General features: G+C 42.0%; 1 protein-coding gene across 1 annotated transcript in view; it reads right to left on the reverse strand.

Moving 5' to 3' along the window:
• The window catches only part of LOC119012419 (exostosin-1), a 264,612-nt gene that overhangs the window by 18,679 nt on the left and 226,209 nt on the right, over positions 1-19,724 (reverse strand). The window contains exons 7-9 of the mRNA XM_037086241.1: positions 16,416-16,548; positions 8,719-8,837; positions 7,395-7,490 (exon numbers count right to left, since the gene is read on the reverse strand). Coding sequence (XP_036942136.1) covers positions 7,395-7,490; positions 8,719-8,837; positions 16,416-16,548 — 348 coding nt within the window. The remainder of the gene's footprint in view (positions 1-7,394; positions 7,491-8,718; positions 8,838-16,415; positions 16,549-19,724) is intronic.

Below are 19,724 nucleotides of genomic sequence, written 5' to 3' on the forward strand. Positions count from 1 at the left end.
TCAAACCCTCACGTTCTACCTACCTCTGTAGTGTTAGTTTTGGACAGGCACTGTGGCCAAGTTGGCAATAACATGTCATTTGCAACTTCTGGTTAGATTTTCAAAAATAAAGGATTGCTGGTCATGTTTGCAACAGTACATTATACATGATGCCCAGTCAGACTTTCAAAATAAAGCGCGCTGAATGCTATGAATGTAATTAATGTGGAATGGTAGCGGTTTCCTTGAAGAGGCAAAACAACTACTTAGTTTTAGGCCAAGATCATTTTACAGGTTAAAATAACAAACGTAGGTGACGTAACGCAAATCATGTACCTGACATCACTCACATCTTTTACCGACGTTCACTTACTGACACCACATAAATTAAAAACAATCACTACTGACCCTAGTCATAAAGAGGATGTGAGCTCCAGTTTCTGGAGCTAATTATTAATATCCCGCCAATTACCCCAGCCACTTCCTGCCTTGGACTTTTTTTGTTCATTTACACTACTGCCCATGAGCAGCGCGTTACGAACTGAAGCTGGAGGGGTAACTACAGCATCCAACTCTGAAGCCAGGCTGCTGTAGTTCACGTGTTGGGGAGTGAGAACAGGCTGCATCCAGTGCTGATGGAGCCAATAGCAGAACTGGATGCACCTTCCTGTCAATGGTTTATTGCTTTCATATGGTGCTTTATTGCTAAGAAATTACATCAAGTCATTCATTTAATTAGATCAAAATGACAGAGCCAGAGGGGTGGTGGCCATGTAAAATGCTGCTAAAATGTTCAGAAACAGTCCTGTATATGAAAGATTATCTCAGTCAGAAGTTGGAGAAAACTGGCTGTATCCAATTATTTTTCTTCCCTTTTACCTCGGCCAGCCAAGATTTTGTATCACTGAAATAGACCTCTGCGTTAACTTCTGTCACAGTACTGGCGTTCAACACGGATTCACTGTCTGAAATAAAGTAGATTTAATTTACAGCCCCAGGGGTGATATTAAGAGGCTTATTTGTAAAGTAAGACCACAAATATCTTCAAGGTTAATGTCTACTTCCATCTCAGCTTAACGAGTCAGTGCAAATTCGTCGAGAAATTAAGCGCAACTTCAAACGACTATGAACACAAATCCCCCCCCCAAAATTCCTCTAATTATTGGAGAGTGACACTACATTAAATCACTGCTTTAAGTGAGAGAATGCATTTTCTTTGGATGGATGCGACATAATCAGCAGGCAGGTAATTAGTTCAGTCAGGATGGTGTTCGTAGCAGTGGAACGGGCCGCTCAGCTTCCTTATGAAAACCGCCATCACAGTGTAATTGGCTGTAGTAAATTAGCCTGATAATTAACTGCATTCATCCCGGGCGAATGGTGTGAATGTAAAAAATTCATGGTATCGAGGATTTGCATGAGTAAAAATGAACATGACAGAGCACACACACTGTGATGGGGCACTTTATTACTCTAAAATTCCTTCAGGCCACTTTGTCAGAGGTTTATTTTATTGATTGCTCATGTTTACCTGTTGGGAGTCAGGAAGGGCCCTAGTTACCTAGTCACTGTCTGAGGTGCTTCAGAAACATACATCGTTTATCCTGAGCACGGTCGATTATTCGCGCTTAATCTTCACTGACTTAAAATATTTCCACTCATTAGTCACAGTTCGATTGAATAAAAGAGCTGGGACAAACTTTTTTTCAAAACCTCATAATGGCTGAACCCACCTGTCTATACCTGTCTGAGTGAGCCCCTCCCCCCTCCGCCCCATCACTCCCCTGCTGCCTCCCTCTGGCTGGCATCGATGCCGTTCTGCCTCTGGACAGAGATTAGATCCCACTGAGATCACTGGCGGTTCAATGGTCTGGACCTTATCTTTGTCGCTCTCCTTCCACCCATTTCCCCCCTTTTATATTTGCCATGACTCCCGCTACTTCAAATGGAGTCTTTGGAGATATCCAGTCCGTCTTCGTGCCGGCGATACATCAAGACGTCTGTGAATTACAGTTAAAAGTCAAAGAGCACAGAGCCATCTGAAGGACCATTATTAAAAACCGCGGGAAGCCAATTTCATTACTGGTGTGAGACTATTTCAGTCGGAGCATTTGAGTCATACACAGACTGTCATGGTTCAGTGTCTTGTTTTGTCTTGTGTTTTGATTTCCAGGCCCTCTTGTGTCCTTTCAGTGTCTCCTGTGTCCTTCCCTCTGTTCTCCCCTTCCTCCTGGCTGCTTGTCCCCCCCGTCTGTCTGTGTGCTGCTCACCAGCCACATCCTGCTCACCTGCTGCTCCACCTCAGCTGTTCCTCTTATCGTTAGTGTATATAGTCTTTGTCTTCCCTCTGGTGTTTGCCAGTTCGTTTTTGTGTTATGCCCTTTGTGACGTTTCCTACCGGTCGGTATGTTTTGGATTTTTTGAACTTTGCTTTTTGTTGTACCTTGCTTCCTCCTTAGTTGCTACTTTGTTTAGTCCTTGTCTATTTTGGATTTCTCATTTGTTCTCCTGGTTTTTGTATTTCTCAGCTCACCTAAAGCTCACCTTTTGCTCCTCCTTATCCTGCCGCTTGTGAGTCTGCATTTGGTCTGCACCTTAATTCTACCCCAACCTTAACACAGACGAGTGTGTTAGAACTGACATGGAATTGCCCTAACCTATATTTTAGCGTTAACGATGGATTAAAGCAGCCCATGTAATGGACTCGAACACATTAATGAATCTGCTAGGAGTTATCAACTGACTCTAGAGCTGGAAAAGCATATTTCAGCCCCTTGTTTTGGTTTTACAGTCTCAACTTTACTGATTCACTTGGCTCCCATGATTCCAGTCACAGCAGGCAGTTGTTTTTAACGAAAACACTCAAACTGTACACAACCCACCTGGCATGACATAGCAGAGAGAGACAGTTAACAGCTACTGTTCAGCTACTGTATCTACGTCGTAACACGTCGACGTAGACAAATTAAGTGACTTGACTTGTATAAGTGGAGTGACTAAAAGACAGTTTATGTTTTTTCCTAAACCTTACCAGGTAGTTTTGGTGCCAGAACCCAAACAAACCACGGCCGTCTCATGTGAATAACAGTTGTAATATATCAAATTTGAGACAAAAACGAATATACATCCGTCCTACGGGTCTGAATAACTGAAATTTAATGCTGACAAAATACATTTTGTTTATAAACCCTGACTCTGTTTAGCCTAATAAGAATGAACTAAAGGATATTTTCGTGTGTGTGTCATCACAACTTCACATTTAGGCAATAATACTAAAACAAACACGTGACTCAGCATGTGTATAAATGCATCAATTCTACAGTAGATTTTGGATACAAATGTTAGCAGAGACTGTATAAAACCTGAGGAAAGTCTTTCCACCTTTTTCAGAATGATTATTAATAGATACTGAAGGATATTTTCTGGTCAACACATCTATTCCTCTCTCTGCCCCTCCGTTCAATCCAGTTCCTACTCGACCTTTGAACTCTCCACTTTTCTGCTCCTCTGCTATAATTCAAACGCCTACCTAGTCAATGCTGAGGATTAACTTATCAATACAAAATTTCAGGCTGCGGGAGTCGAGGTGATTGATGAAGCTGAGATATGGTCGACATATTAACAGCGATAGCGGGGAATCCATAGGTCACTCCTTCGATCATATTGACATGCGGGTCATAAATGCTGAGCAAGCAGGATCTCCCCTCTAGAGAGGCCGAGGATCCTGATTCATCCGATCAGCCAATCACGCTCCCTGTGTGGCCCCGCCCACGCTGAGTACATGCCTTATCATCATGTACTGTCTTCTACATCGCCAAGAATACGGGTGTTCTTGGGATACTAACAAAATGAATTTAAGGAGCAGATACAAAATGTCATGGTGTGGATGTACTGTCCTCCAGAAGATCTGACTCGATGAAGAAAGAGTGGAAGCAAACACGGAGTACAGACGTACCTGACAGACAGAGGGAGGAAGTAAAAGCTTGCTGATGGAGTGTATCCACTCAGCATTACAGAGTACAAACACTCATAACAGACAGCAAATTACCCTGCTGCTGCGCTCTGTTGAGGCAAATCACAAACTTCCTCTGTGTGTGTGTGTGTGTGTAGTTAATAGAGTGGGAGCAAACAAAGCGAGGGCTTGGAAGGAAACACACTGAAGAGCATCTGTCTGTGTTGCACGACAATATACCACACGACTAATTATAGGACCATAGACGCTGCTGGATACTGGCTCCCTCTCTCTCTCTCTCTCTCTCTCTCTCTCACACACACACACACACACACACACACACACACACACACACACACACACACACACACACACACACGCGCGCATATGGCCACTGAGATACATTTAATTGTCACCAATGGAAACATTGCTCTCGTCTCTCAATGTGGAAACATTTACATTGAAACAGGCAGAAACAATTAGACCACACAGCATCAGCAGCGGAGGCAGCTGTTTGAAGATGATTAGATTAAAAAAAAAATAAACGAGACATTTTTTTTTTAACCTCTTCATGAAATATCACATAATAGCCGTCAGCTCCTACGTGTGTGTACTTGAAGGCAGACCATTACTCAATAATACTGCAAATGAGAACAATCACAACAAAGTCACACCCCCAGCATCACTCGCGTTGCTTGTATTCAAAACTCATGTTGCTTCAATCTCAAGCAGTGAGAGTGTCTCAGATACATCGCTGCATGAGGGTCCGATTCTAACAGGAAATTAGTTTATATTAGTATATAGATAGAGTATATTGAATATATATTAAGCAATGTCGCAGAGTGCAAAGTTAAAGAACAAACAAGTGTTTCCAACCTCTCTGACTTCTGACACCTCCCACTGACACAAGTAGGCACAGTTTGCAGGGAGGCAGCGGCTGAAAAATGTTATTACACTGAGTCTCTGACAAAATCATTTCTTGTTTCTCATTTTTACAAAACTGGAAACAGTGTTGTTGTTGCTCCATCTTGAGTTGAACTTCTTGTCTACGTTCTGTCAGCGGAACAATGTGACAATGTGAGAACAGTGCAGTTAATAAGTGTACTTAAGTCATTACAGCTACTACAGTGACAGCACTGAGTCATCACTCACGATAAAACCACACTTTTTAATTGCTGCTTTTGGTTATAAACTGGATGTTGACATTCTTTTGTTCATGCGTGAGAGGCTGTCCAAATCTGGTCCAAGCCTGCTGCAACAGATCAGAGACACCAGATTAAATGTGATAAGACGGCATATGTAAAGCTTGCACTGCTCACGAAAATTCAAAACAAAAGATATCACCGGTGACAGGAAGTGGGAGAGATTAGGTGTATCGTGGCAGAAAAAAAATAAAACTGGGGGGCCGCACCCTGAGCACCTCAAGGCACCTCAGGGCACCTCAAGGCACCTCAGGGCACCTCAGGGCAACGTGTTTGTGTTGCATTTCTTCAAGACTTTCTGCACCAAATGTGCCGGTGCATCATTTACAGAAACACTGGTCAGTGAAAACTTTCCACAGACTGCATTGAACACACTAATTATAAGTCAGCATCGTATTTTTTATTTTTTAAGCAGAAAATTAATTGGAGCTGGAAGGGTGTGATATGGGGCAGCATCGCACCCCAATCCCTCTGCCTGGCGACGGGCCCGAACCAGATGGCGACGCGCCACCCAAATATGAAACACTGTTTTTATAAATGCCAAAGGTTTCACAAGTCAAAATGACCACAGCACATCGGACAGTTACTCAGGAGGGTAAGCCAAAAAACACTCAGGTGTTTTTCACTTGAAATGATTTCACCTATTCTCTGATTCATTGGGGGTAAACGAGAGACAGTGTGAATTTTTACACCCTGACAGGTGTGAAGAAACTGAGACGGACAGGGAGAGGCCAGTGGAACACAAATACACACACACACACACACACACACACACACACACACACACACACACACACACACACACACACACACACACACACCATCCTGTGGGGATGTTTAATGCACAGTATGGAATTTCTGCCACTAGGGGCCTCTTTAATTCAAAACTAAACAGAAGAAATAAGTAGTGTGGGATCATGGGAGTCTGTGTTTTCATTGTTAAACAGCCGTGCCTGCTTATGAAAATCCATCCGTACAATGTACATGGACAACGAGATGTTTTGAAGTTGTATTTACGTTACGCATTGACTCTCTCCCAGAAGTTTAAAATGACAGGCGACCAAATGAAAAGCACTGTTACTGTGAACAATGTTACGGATTTCTCAGGGTTTAAACATTGATGGAAACATTTGGGATCATCTAAGTAAGTGTTACAAAAATATGCATAGATACATACAGATTTGATGCTTCTTATTGTAAGTCACTTTGGACAAAAGCGTCTGCTGCTAAATGCCCTAAATGTAAATATAAATCTTAAAAGAGAGAAATGAAATCAAAACTGTCTCTTTCGTTACATCAGCAACATTCACAGGCCTCCACAATCCAGCACCAGGACTATTGTGAGCAGATAACAGACTACAGACAGAGTATTCATGAGAGCCGCTTGGTGCAGAATTTTCTGCAGCAAACAATCAAACGCGCTCAATGGACTGAACACTTACAAGAGGGATAATAAAATCCAAAGAGAGTCTGAGGCAGATAAAAGCCTTTCTTTGTCAGCGACGCTTTGAGAAGTTCAGACTAACACACTGATACAGTTCAGCCTCAGCGAGCCTTGATCAGGGTCCGCTCTTGTTTTTCTTGAGGTTTTTTTTGTTCATATAATAAGAGCACACAGGGGTCTGAACATCTGGCATCCTCAAGGGTATTTGCTTAATTTCCTGAATCATTTATCATGAGGTGGAGCTCTGTACGGTGTGGAATTTCTCCCTGAGGTCATTGCAACGCTCTAAATGCTCATCACAGGATCGTTTAAGCTCCGTTTAAGCTTCGTACACTGGTCCCACTGAGGGTTTAATTTAAGAATTTGCTGATTTCTCTCAAGTCTAACTGCTACCTACACTGATACGAGGATGGATCCTAAGGAGACATTTTGACTATTTCAACCTTATCGGGCTCATGCTGTCATAACCTCTCTTATCCTCTGAGGTAATTATCCCAGAAAGTGTGCTGAAGGTTTTAACATCTGATGATAAGGTTATTATTTTCAAAAATAAGTTTCTCCCATCTCACTGGCTTGTGCATAATGTACCAGAGGTGTTTTTTAAAGGCACCTTCCTCTGAGGATTGTTGTCTGGTTCCCTTTTTCTTGAATGTTTAAAGTGCCAACAGTCAGTTTGTCTTAAAGCTGAGGTTCGTGGTGATGTAGACCGCCAACAGACTTTGGCTGAAGCATCTTTGAGCAAGTCAGTTTTTTTATGAAGGCAGGATAAATGTTTTCTTTTAATACATAATGGATGCAAAAAGCCAGCAGCTGTTACCTTGGTCTGTCCTTCAATGACAGCGAGAGGCACACTGGTGGAGGGCCACTTGTTCCGAGGAGGTAAAGGCTTGTCGCAGTTCCATAAAACCACAATCTGTACAGGAAGAGCACATGTAATCATTAACATCATCATACATTAGCTTCTGAACAAAGGTTTTTAAAACAGCTGATATCTTTAACAAAGTATAAGACACAACAGAGTCTTATTTTTAAAGACCCGATATTTGTTTCTGGTTCTTACTTTTATTTTGGATGCCTTCTAGAAAATGTTCCATGTTCATTTTTCAAAATAGCGTCCATTGCTGCAGCACGTCTATTCACCCTCTGTGTGAATGCTCTGTTGTAGAGCCCGTCTCTTAAAACACTTTTCACACAATATCTTTCAATAGCATCTGCTTTATCATAAATAAAAACAATATGAGACCTTCAAGCAAAGCATTTTAATTCTGCATTTTTTAGTGAGCAGTCTATGTAGAAGTCATGCTAATATATAGCTGTCCGTTAGCCGTTTGGATGACTGGGCCCCTAATCTAAAATGTTAAGGACAAAATCATAATATGGTGATCACGGCATTGTAATTTTAAAGTATTAAAGTAGTAATACTATGAATTGCACTATTAGAATGATATTATGATGATATGGGTCAATATGATATTAAACCACTATCGCATGTTGAAGTTGTTTTTCCTTCATGGCCTTGATTCACTGTGAAGTTACTATGTTACTGATGTCACCTGTTACTGTGGTAAAGTATCTATGCCTTGGAAACATTTGGAGCACTATAACTGCATTTTCAAACTAAAACAGTGGCCCTAGTATCCTCAGAAAGTGTGTCAAACAAAGTAGGAAATACGTAAAAAGTGGTTAAATTCATTACCAAAGCCAGCATCTTCAGACCTGTAGGTCTTGTAGGCTGCCGACAGAAAAACCTATGTACAGCTGTAGCATCAGCCAATGTGAGGCAATCACCACCGAGACCACTCTCTTTTACTGTTTTCCCATTTTCCAAGAACATCAATTTTTTTTTTTTTCCCAGCATCTTACAACATCAAGCAGTTCGACCAGCAGTCATGTCTTTTCCTTGCATTTGGGCCCTAACATCATGTTGTGTCTGAGGAATGGATGTACTCTCTCATTAGATCTTTAGAGCGAACAAGAAGAAGGGAAGAAGAAAGGAACAGGACGCAGAATGTGAAAAGGAAAAGCAGAGGAAACATCGACTCCTCTTGATATCGTTCAAACTAGTTAAATATGTAACACTGTTGTTTTTGTTTCTCCCTTCGCTGCACCAAATCACAGCGCGACATAAACACACTTCCCACCTGTGCACAGAACTTGGACTTGGCTACGGCGATGATGAGCTTCACCACAGGGGAGATCTGGGACTGCAGAGGAGTAACTGTATGGATCACTGCTGTAAACTGCTGCGAGGGGCTCTTACCTGGACGCACACACACACACACACACACACACACACACACACACACACACACACACACACGGTTCAGAAACAGTTGTCATGGGTAAACTGTTTAGGTTTTTAACACACATTTGTGCAGATGTAGCTCTCCATGAAGCTCCATCACGGTTAACTGGACACAGGCTGCTCCGCGCTGCACCCGTCATCCATCTTCCTGACAGCATATATACCCCTGGTCCCCGCGAGCGAGCATGAGTAAACATGTCTAATACAAGAGTGAACAGTTTGCTTTCCGTGTGTCTGTTTCACTGAATTCTGAATCCTATAAAAGAGGCAATTGTATGTTCAACAACCTCACAATAAAACAGTTCTTGTTATTTACCTTTTTTTTTTTTTTTTTTTTTTTTTTTTTGCATTTTATTGAAGCGAACAAAAGAACAAAACAGTTGAAAAGGAGAAATTATGAAGCGGAACCAAACTTTAAATTACTCCCTTTCGATAAATGATCCCTGGTGTACGCTACAACGGGTAAATAGGGTTGAGGAAATTGATTCCCCCCGGTGGCAGCCTGCGCCAAAGTAATGCATCAATATTATAAATCATCGGCTTCTACGACTGGATTTTATTTTCTGAATACATTCCATATAATATAATAAATGAATACGCTCGTGTGCTTCTATCTATAGAGGATCATGCAGTGTGAAATGTCCAGTCATCTTTGACAGCATCGAGTGTGTTCAGTACGTGCACACTGATAGTTTGATTACGAGATTGAGGTGAGACTCTTGACTATATGATACCTTGTTTTGATCCTGTAAACAGCGTTATGTTCATGATCTATGTAAGAATAATTATCGCACAGTTGTTGAATTAAAACCGGGAGAAAAAACAAACAAAGGATCACCCCGAACCAGCACAGCAACACGTCTCATGCTTAACTCATGCTGATGCAGATTTACTCCTGCTTAGCATGTCGTTTCCAGACTATTTAATTATCTATTAACTGTTTATCAGGTGATTCATCAAAATGAGGTGATTTTGTTGATCTCAGTTTTATTTACTTTCCAGGAATTTGGACTTAATTTCAGGTCAATGTAGTATCAACTTCACACCTGTTGGACAGATTTTCGAAGTCATGTTATTTATTGCAAGAATCTTAATGTTAAATGTATGTGAGGTATATTAGGTAGTATTCCACGCAGCACAACACGCTGCGAACACAACACGTCATCTCCTTATAACGTTGATACCGTGAAGCTGTTAGCAAACAGTTGCCTTTTGACACAATAAGGACACACAACAACAACAACAACAACAACAGGCATCATTTGGAGTCATGGATGATCCAATATTAGTTTCCCGGGGAACAACATGTACTAACCATCATTAAAATAATGGTGAGTTTATAGTTGATTTAACTTTAGTTTAAAGTTATTTCACTGTTAAACGGCTGTCAATCGGGACATAACACAATCTTTTAACAGCATTTAATAACATATTAAAACCAAACTTGTCAGAACACAAGATTTTACAAAAAGCTGCCTACTATGGCTTTAAACTGGTGAGAATGAACCAAAGCGATAAAGCTGGGGGTCCTGTAGAGGTGAGAGGAGCTGTGGGCTGGACTTAACAAATGAACCCTTTCACGTTGCAACAAGTTCTTTTAAAATCTCCGATGCCCGTGTGTGAGAAGCTCAAAATCCACTCACGGCACAGCGGAGTGAAAATGGGAACGCACAGACACACAGTATGTAATATCCACAACGACGGCCGGGACTGCAAGGCACGTGGACTGCCAAGTGTTGGGTGTGTATGGGAATAAGGGAATACGCATCCTAATGGATAAGCGGAGCCGGAGTGCTCTTTAGTGTTGCTCTATCCATCTCTCTGACACCAGGCCCCCTGACCAGCCATCTCAGGTGGGCTTAGTGGTATTTATGGAAGCACGACGCCTGACCTTGCCGGGGTCACAGAAACAAGCTCAGTCCTTCTGTTTCATCTGCGCTTGCCTGCAGAAAGCTACAGACGTGATTTTATTAAAAGACACAATGTCTTGGCTCACCACACCTGCAGAGAAACTGTGCTACCAATTGGAGCAGGGTGGGTTTTGTCGGACAAAAGATTGCATTGTGGGAAGTGTAGGACCCATTTTTAGGACTTCTCTTTACTTCTCTATATTTACAGGTGCAAAAGGCAACTGGACTTCAGATTCTTGAAAGGCTTTTGCCTCCGATCTGAAAGGCTTCCTCAGCTTAGATTGCCTGGATTGATATTTGATCTGTATTTAACCTCTGCGGGCTCGTTCGCGCCTTGAGAGCGGCTGAGGTCGCATGTGGGTCATTAGTCTACCTGGCTGTCATGTGAGAGCTGTTAGAGTCACATGAATCAATGTCTGAATGGCTCTTAAACTGCCCAGGAAGGGATATCAGGGTGGCATCACAGCTACTGTGGGTAAGAGGTGCTCTTTCAGGAATGGCTGGGGTCTGGTGATCGGACAGCTTCCTGTATTTTTTAAGACCGCCTGCAGACAAGTGCCAATATCTCATTACCCTTCACTCTTTTGCTTCAGCTGGTGTCATTAAAGAGGTATTAGATCTGTCCTGGCCTGCCAACCCTTAAAACAAGTAGCAGCCACATAGCGGCAAAGTATTGAAGAGATATCCTCTGTGAGAGCAAAAGAATCCAATGTTCCAAAGCAAATGAGTGAAAATCAATTGAAACCTCAAGCTTTCATCCCACCCCTTTCATTTCACTCGTGTAGGGTTTTATTGTGAAATTCACAAAATATATACTTGAGATCGCGGCAAAACAGTCCTGCACAGTTGATCTCAGTGGCACCAACGTGGAGGACAGTGCAGCCCAGCGAAAGAAAGTTTGCTGAAGAAGAGAGATGTTACATTTTTGAACCACTGAAATTGGCAGAATGAATGTTGATGTATATCTCTATTTCCAGGTATTTGTTAAATCTTTACATTTCTTCATGCTGTGACTTTATGTTTCTTCAGGTTAATCTCTCTATTTTTTGTTGTGGTAATGTTGTGCTTAGACTCTGGTAAGGCTTAGACACACACAAAAAACTTGGTTAAGATCATATTTTGGGTTAAGATACCTCTTTTGGTCTGCATACCACAGCTGGATATTTGATTGTCGCCACCACAGATGGCAAGAAATGGTCCAGAGGTCTCCTTAAGAGTATCCAGTGGATTTGTGGTTACAGTTTAAGCCTTGGTACACAGTCTCAAGCTGTGGTCAACATGTAATATAAACGTGATATGACACAAATTGTAGAAATCAATATGGACAAACATGCTTCACCACAGGGCTCCTTCCCATTGGTGAATTCCATTGCCATAGTTATTTCCTGTTTTATTTTGAAGTTCGGTCCTCATCTGTCAAGTTTGCTTTTAATTTTCTCCCTTTTTTTAAAAAAAACAAAAAACAAAACCTTGTTCCCATCCTTCACTCCTCTCCTGTGCTCCACTAGTTAATCACACCTTGTGTGCTTAAGTCCTTAAGTCCTTGTCTTGTCGTAGTCGGTCTGTCTGGTCTGTTTTGCCCTTGTGTTCCTGTGTCTCCCTGTCCCGTCTTCCTGTTGTATGTTTCCAGCTTTTGGTTCCTGTTTACTTGCGGTATTCCTGGTTTGTTTTCTTTTAGTTTTGCTTTGTTTCTTGGCTTATTGTTCAAGTGACTTGCCTGCCTGTGCGTCTGCATTTTGGGTCCTCTTGTGAAAACTGAACAATAACAATGAACATGTAAAAGTTATCAACATTATGGTTTTAGCTTGTCGACAAACACTATTCTAATTATATACAATGCATGAAAAATATGATTCTAGTAAATATACAAAATACAGAATATATTCCAGTTTGGCCTCGGCTATGTCATTGTCTAACCAGCAGAGTTTACAAAATGTAGTATGACTATAACGTCATTGATGTGCAGATGAGAGTTTAGTTGAACTGAAATCATTTTAAAAAGAGACGATGGATAAAAGACAGAAAGAGCTCAAATGTTCAGCACCATGGATGTAAAAAGAGGCGCTGTATGTCCTGAATGTTTCAGGACCACGGACAGAGACACACAGCCACACAGACATCATCAGCATGAGGGTGAGGAGATAATGACTGAAACTTCATTTTTGTCGAATTTGACTAAAATTCACCCCAAAAAATTAGGACTACAATAAATAAATTCCATGTTTCTCAATCAGGATTTCCCTGAAATTGCTTACAAGGTGGCAAGTCCCAATGATCACCTGGAGTAAACAGCATATGAGAATGGATTCCTTTGTTTCGACACAACTGTAGGAAGTCAGAACAAAGTACGAAACTGCAAGCGGGATTAAACCTGCCAAACCAAACTAAAGCCAAATCAGAGAACTGAACTATAACAAAGTTTACTTAAAAGCTCCCAACCTCTCTCTATATTTTACAAATTAAACAGGAGATTAGACAAATAATCATTCCTAAAAATTAACAACACACTTGCCCTCAGGGATCTGCACAAAGCTGCAGCCATCAGTCTGAAATAACAGCCAAACCCCCCCAACTTATGAAAAACCTTACATCAGGTTTCAGTGTTTCAACTGGACACACGTTTTGTTGTCATGTACAATGCATCCATACAAGCCGCATACACGTCACGTTGACGCACCTGAAGGGAGGCTTTGTCTCTAGATTCCTGTCTGTAATCACATAGCGAGGAAATAATGATTATTTGGCTCGTGTTGTTGCAATTAAGTTTGATTTTTTTTTTTTTTTTTTTTTGCTTCCAACAACTCTGCCTCAAAGAAACGCTGCAGCTCTTATCTTCCTCCACAGAAACGGCCGGTGGCCAAGAACACATTCACATTTATGTTCGACATCCAAAAAGAGAAAACAATTAGTACGTCTTCAATGGGTGCTGTTGGTCTTTCCTTTTGGTGATCAGCGTGGTCTCATTCTTCAAATTTGTCCTCTGTTCGGCTTTAAACCCGGCTGAGAGATGATTGTGGAGGTATTGACTGGTTGTGTGTGTGTGTGTGTGTGTGTGTGTGTGTGCCAAACCAGCCAGATTCTCAACAGGAAACGCTCTGGAAAGTTAACACACGTGGAGCTTTAAGTAGCTCCACAGCCCACGGCGCGGCACAGCTCCCCGCAAACTAAAGTAAAGATGTAGCTCGCGCCATCACGTCGGGATATTCTTTCAGCTACCGAGGCCACCGTGTCTGAGCAGTCAGTCAAACTTTCTCAAACTACCGGGCAGAAGTTGCACCTGCTTTGCCATCAAAAGTTACGGGAAGGCGGCAGAGTGAAACCGTCGTGCACACACCGCTTTGGCGACGACTTATTCCCCGAGCAGCAGCAGCAGCAGCTCTGGAGATGGCAGCAGCTAAAATAGTGATTTACTGCGGTGGCATAAGCCAGACCGGCCCATCGTTCTTGCTGTGCCTCGACCCCTCCCTCCGCTCGTCCTTCTAACCCCTGTGTCCACAATCCCTCCGAGGAAGACAAACATCGATCCGAGTTACAGCCTCGGTCTGTGGAGACTCACCCCGGTCTGCATGCATATCTATACAGCACACACCCACGTATACATAAACACACACAAGGCCAACCTTGCTTTCAGTCTTAGCCTGCAGCTTTCTGCTTCAGCAGCAGTCTTACATCACATATATGCATCTTAAATACATAATTATGCATTTCGCTATTTTAATTAACAGTTTCAGAAATGTAGTATCATGGGGTGAGATTGTGTATTTGCTGATTTTGTGTTTGCAGTTCCCCCTGCAGGATCTGAAATGGACATCACGTGTGTTAAGTTATTCTGTGTAACGTGTCTAACCTGAACCGTGTTTTCCTGAAGCGTGGGGTCGGCAACCACTGGAGCCACGAGAGGCTCTTCCGCCCCTCTGCAGTGGCTCTATATATTCTGTATCTTTCTTTTATTTTTGGCTGCGTTTTTTTTTTTTTTTTTTTTTTAAGTCGTTTCATCAGTTTCATGCGTTTTTTTTAATTTAATTGATCTATTTGCTTTTTTTCCAGGCTTGATAATAATCTCTCCAGTGTTATCACCATGGTTACTATTACTTATTTTATCTTGTCCGTGTGTATGTGACTTCAGGACATCAAGGCTTTAAAAGAGCTTAGTGATCAGTCAGTTTTTCCCTGAATGAACAACATAATTATTATTACTGTCATTGAAATGCAAGAATTAAGTAACCAATATGCATAAGTAGACCACTGCAGAGTAGCCATATGAGAAAATATTGATGCATGCTAATTATAACCTTGTTATTCTAATTTTGAGGAAATTTCTTTGGGGGAAAAAATGATAGTTGCTGACCCCGGTCCTCAACCTAACCAGGTAATTTTGTTTTCTAAACCTGACCAATCAAAAAAGAAAAACAGAAAATAATGAGTGTAACAATATTAAGTGAACAGTACATGGATATGTTCCAAACAGGACACTAATCCCAGTCCTCCAGGTGAGCGTCTCATACTTTACCCTTTCAGCTGGAACAGTTTGCTCTCAATGTGGACTGGAAACATTAGGTTGTTGGAAAAAACACTAACATGGTGATCTCAGATACCCCCAGCAGCCTCTGGTCTGTTTGCTTGCTTGTGTTTTCCAAGTCCTCAGATAAGTCCTGTCAGAGCCTCTAACTCCCATCAACAGCTTCCAGGCAAAACAGCTTACTTGGAATAAACTGAAGAAAAACTTGGAACCCGCACAACTGCACTGAAAAAAAAAATAATTCAGCTACATTAACGGAAAAAAAAAGAAGAAAAAATGAGGACGACTTTTCAGTGACTGACAGGTGATCTCTGGCAAGAACAGAGTGGAAACACCACTGCAATTTCTTAGTGCCAAAGATGAGGAGAAAATGAGAGGAATATGGTAGGCTGGCACTCAAAAACAATTTTTACTGCCACCGATTCCCATCTATCACACCCCGAGTTTCTGGAGATGATTCGGGGGGGTGTTTAAGAAGTATGTTGCCATGGAGTCAGTTAGAGAGCAGCGGGTTACAACTCCAGCGTAAATCTGTTTACATCCCGGACAATTGGCACATTCTGTCCTATCTGCAATTATAGCAAACACACAACTCAGTTTCTAAAAACTATAAATACGTAGTATGTTCTTATGATCTGTGAGATCATTTGTTGACATTTATCTGTGAGTACAGGTTATGATGTCATATCTGGAACTCAGTGTGAGTCGTGCTGAGTTCAAACGTGTTCCACATCTGTATGTGCGGATATGACCGAGTTATGATGCCGAGCGGCACTTATTCTGACACTAATTTAGGCATTAGGGTGCCGAGTGTTTCAGAGTACCTTAATTGCCTCCATGAGCTGTGAATCACATCCGCTGGTGTCGCACCAGTTGTTGACCGTGCTGATCAACGGGCCAAATCAATGCTGCTGAACTACTCTGAATAAATCAGCATGGAAGCTGAAGCCACCCATCAATTTTTTTTTTTTTTGCCGTAAGCAACCGAACGATGTGAGCTAAAATCAAACTTCTGTCTAGTTACCACATCTGTATGTTACAAAACTATTTCCCTCAACAGTTGTCGGTGGAGTGCGGTGTCAGTGAGATGTGATTGACACTTACCCAGTATGGCATAGTAAAAAGGGAACTGGGCAGGGTCAGTCGAGTACTGGGGGAGTGCATAGAGACCACCGGGGAGGGAGTTCCACAACAAGCGGCTTCTTGACACATGGGAGTCCACGCGGTCCTGGATGATCTGGGGCGACGAGAGGAGATGAGGGAGGAAAGCGAACGAGCAGGAGGACGAGGATGCCGGAGAATATAAAAGGGAGCAAAGAACAAATTATGACACCGGAAAGGCAGATATGAGAGAAAAACAGGATGAGGTGCAAGTGAGAACGAGGGGAGAAGGGAAGATATGAAGGTGTGACAAGAGGAAAATATTATAATTTCCTTTTCTTCCCAGATGAGTTACAGGAGCTAATCAAAGACTATCAACACATAGACATTCTGTATAACACTATTTATTATCATGTCCAATAAGAACCACGTATCCCCAGTGAGGACACTTTGAATTCAGGGATTTCTCATCATGGTGTGAGAATGTGCTCCTGCTTCTTGAGCTAAATCAGTACTTTCAAAACCAAAATGTCAAAAAGCTACAAACAGAAGTGATTGTTGTGATTAAAGCATAAGAAAATGTTTTGGAGATACATGGTTTACACAACCATACACATACGGACCGTTTGGAGTTGATTTTAATGCCAAATTTTGAGTAAATGAAGCTGGAAATTAATTATTATATAGCTTATCACTAATTGAACACACTGAAGCTTACACAACCTTCCTCGCAATGACCTCCTTAACCTCCTTCAGCTCAAAAACGCACTCATATTTGGAAGTGAAAATAGCCGGCTGCTTAGCTGCCGCTGGTGCTTGGGGGAGCTCTCTTTAAGAGGACAGACTCCACAGAACAGACCCCAGATGCTTGAACTGCTTCACTCGGGGCATCAGCTCGCTCCCAACACGAGGAGTCCATTAGGTATTTAGCTAATATCATCCATCTGGCTTGTTACTAAAGGTCAGGTGAGTCGCTGGAGTGTCGGGAGTCTTCAGGAGGCCTCAGCGGGGAGACCAGCGCCGCAACCTCCACCTGCTCCCGAGCCTCCGAATACGCAAATGCCTCAAGGTCCACGACGAGGATGTCGTTTGTTTACTTTGATTCACTTCTGGCATCGCCCCTCACTTTTGAAATGATAGAGTGAAGCCGAAAACTCTCTTTAAATGTGGAGCTTTATTATGGACTCTATGTCGACGTTTCAGCAATACGTGTCACAAAAGAGCCTGCCTCCCTTCTCTCTGAGTTTACTGATCTATGGAGAATTGGCCTGGCACTTAAAGGCAGCTCTTAAAACACACACACACACACACACACACACACACACACACACACACACACACACACACACACCCCTCCTGACACCAACTGTCAGGCTCGCAGTATGTGGGACACTACAGTTATCAACAACGGCTCATTTCACCCATTTAGCCTGGTGGCGTGCTGGCTCTGAGTGTTTAGCACATCTGGCCAGCAGTATACAGCTGTCAGTGGGCTGCTGTCTAATTTCATACCCTGCTAGCACTGGGCTTTTGGTGGTCTCACTAAAGTCTTGTTTTTGGCTGTGATTTTAAGACGGGGGAAAAAATGAGAAATGTTTACACGATGAAGCTCAACAAAAAGTAAAAGAAATAAAATAAATGGGCAACATGGAGCACTACTAGGTGGACTTCTTGGAAAACTGACACACGTTCCATATTCCTGCCAGTTTAATCCACTTAAATGGCTCATCTTAATTTCATATGTCAGAGTCAATTCAGCCTTATCGTCGGAGTCCCGCTTTTCTTTAGTGATGATCTGAAACAGGATTCGAAGGATCGAAGGTGAAATCAGTTCTTCATCCTTTCATCTTCCCAATCAGCTGAAGCACCAGTTGTATCTGCTCTTCTAAAGGCCACATGTCAACAAAGAAATTAATTTTAGCATAAGTTGCTGTGTGTGTGTTGTGGGGTAAAGTGCTATTTAAATCTGCATATTATTAATTGTATTTCTTTTATTCATCACCCGTCAGAGTGACACCACACACAGGAAGTCAGTCAGTTAGGGGAATTTGGGATCCGCGTGCCATTTTGCCATGAACGTAAAAGATTTAATTTCTGCAGCTGGGGAGGCTCTCTATCCAAACAAAGGACACTTGCCAAGTCACGTGAGGAGCAGAGCCAGACCTGCTGGAGGAATAAACATCTGGAGTAACATCAGATTCTGCTCTCCAGAGCTGTTTACTGATGAGAGTACAGCTCAGAGACTTTTGACTTTTGGGATTCTAAAGATTGGATTTATCTTCATAGTGGTGTGTCCCCGCTGCTTACTACAGTTAGCTTACGGCTAATGTAGAGGCTGAAATCTGGCTTTTGAATGCAGATAAACGAGAAGCCCAAGTGAACACAAAAGACGAACACATCATCAGTCAATCTGACAGGACTTCACCTCGAATGCTCACAGATGAGGTCGTGTTTTAAAGTTTTTACGAGATAATCTTTATTCTTGTTCGCTGACTTTCTGAACCTGGAGGAAGCAATCGGTGACCACATGGATTCTGTCACAGACTTAAAGCCGAACTTTCAAGCAGTGAAACACAAACCTTGTTCAGCCGAATGCACCGAGTGGTTTTACTGCTACAGCCTTTATTGATCTGATGTGACCAGAAGCTAATGGTAGCTGATGGTAGCTGAAGCAAACTTTAGTTAGATATTGCTATTGATATCATATCTAACATTGTCCTATAAATGCTATTTGGTTAGCCAACGTCACTTTATTTCATGAAGTTTGATCATTGACATTGTGGCTTCAAGTGGCTTAAAATGGATCAGCGCAAATATAAAAAAGCAGAGCACCAGCACAAGAACTATACGGAAGGATTTTTGAAGATTAACACCAGTCTACAAATCTAAATTGGTAATGTGTTCTCTCAGCTTATGATGAAATAAAGACATTTTTCAAAATATGTTTTGCATGATAATTAACCTCAAATTAATGTGGTGGGGAAAAAAAATCACACTAATTTCTGCAATATTTTAACTTCTTTTTAACTGCAGACAAAATACTAACCTTTATCCAAATCACACACAATTCTGTTCCCATCTGAAGAAGCCTGAAGTCTGTCAGCTCAGTGTAAATGTAGTGAGGGACATGACGACAGAGCGCGCTGGTGATAATGATTCAAGCATTCGTGGTCGATGTGGAGGATGAGTGTTAACAATAATGCGCGCTGCGAGAGAGATCACAGCGATTGTACTGATGTTTATGTGATGATGCTGCTGCCGATGGTGTTAATAAAAGAGGATTATTATCTTCTGTGCCTGTATTCAGAGATG

The sequence above is a fragment of the Acanthopagrus latus genome, chromosome 22, assembly GCF_904848185.1.
Source record: "Acanthopagrus latus isolate v.2019 chromosome 22, fAcaLat1.1, whole genome shotgun sequence".
NCBI classification, from domain to species: domain Eukaryota; kingdom Metazoa; phylum Chordata; class Actinopteri; order Spariformes; family Sparidae; genus Acanthopagrus; species Acanthopagrus latus.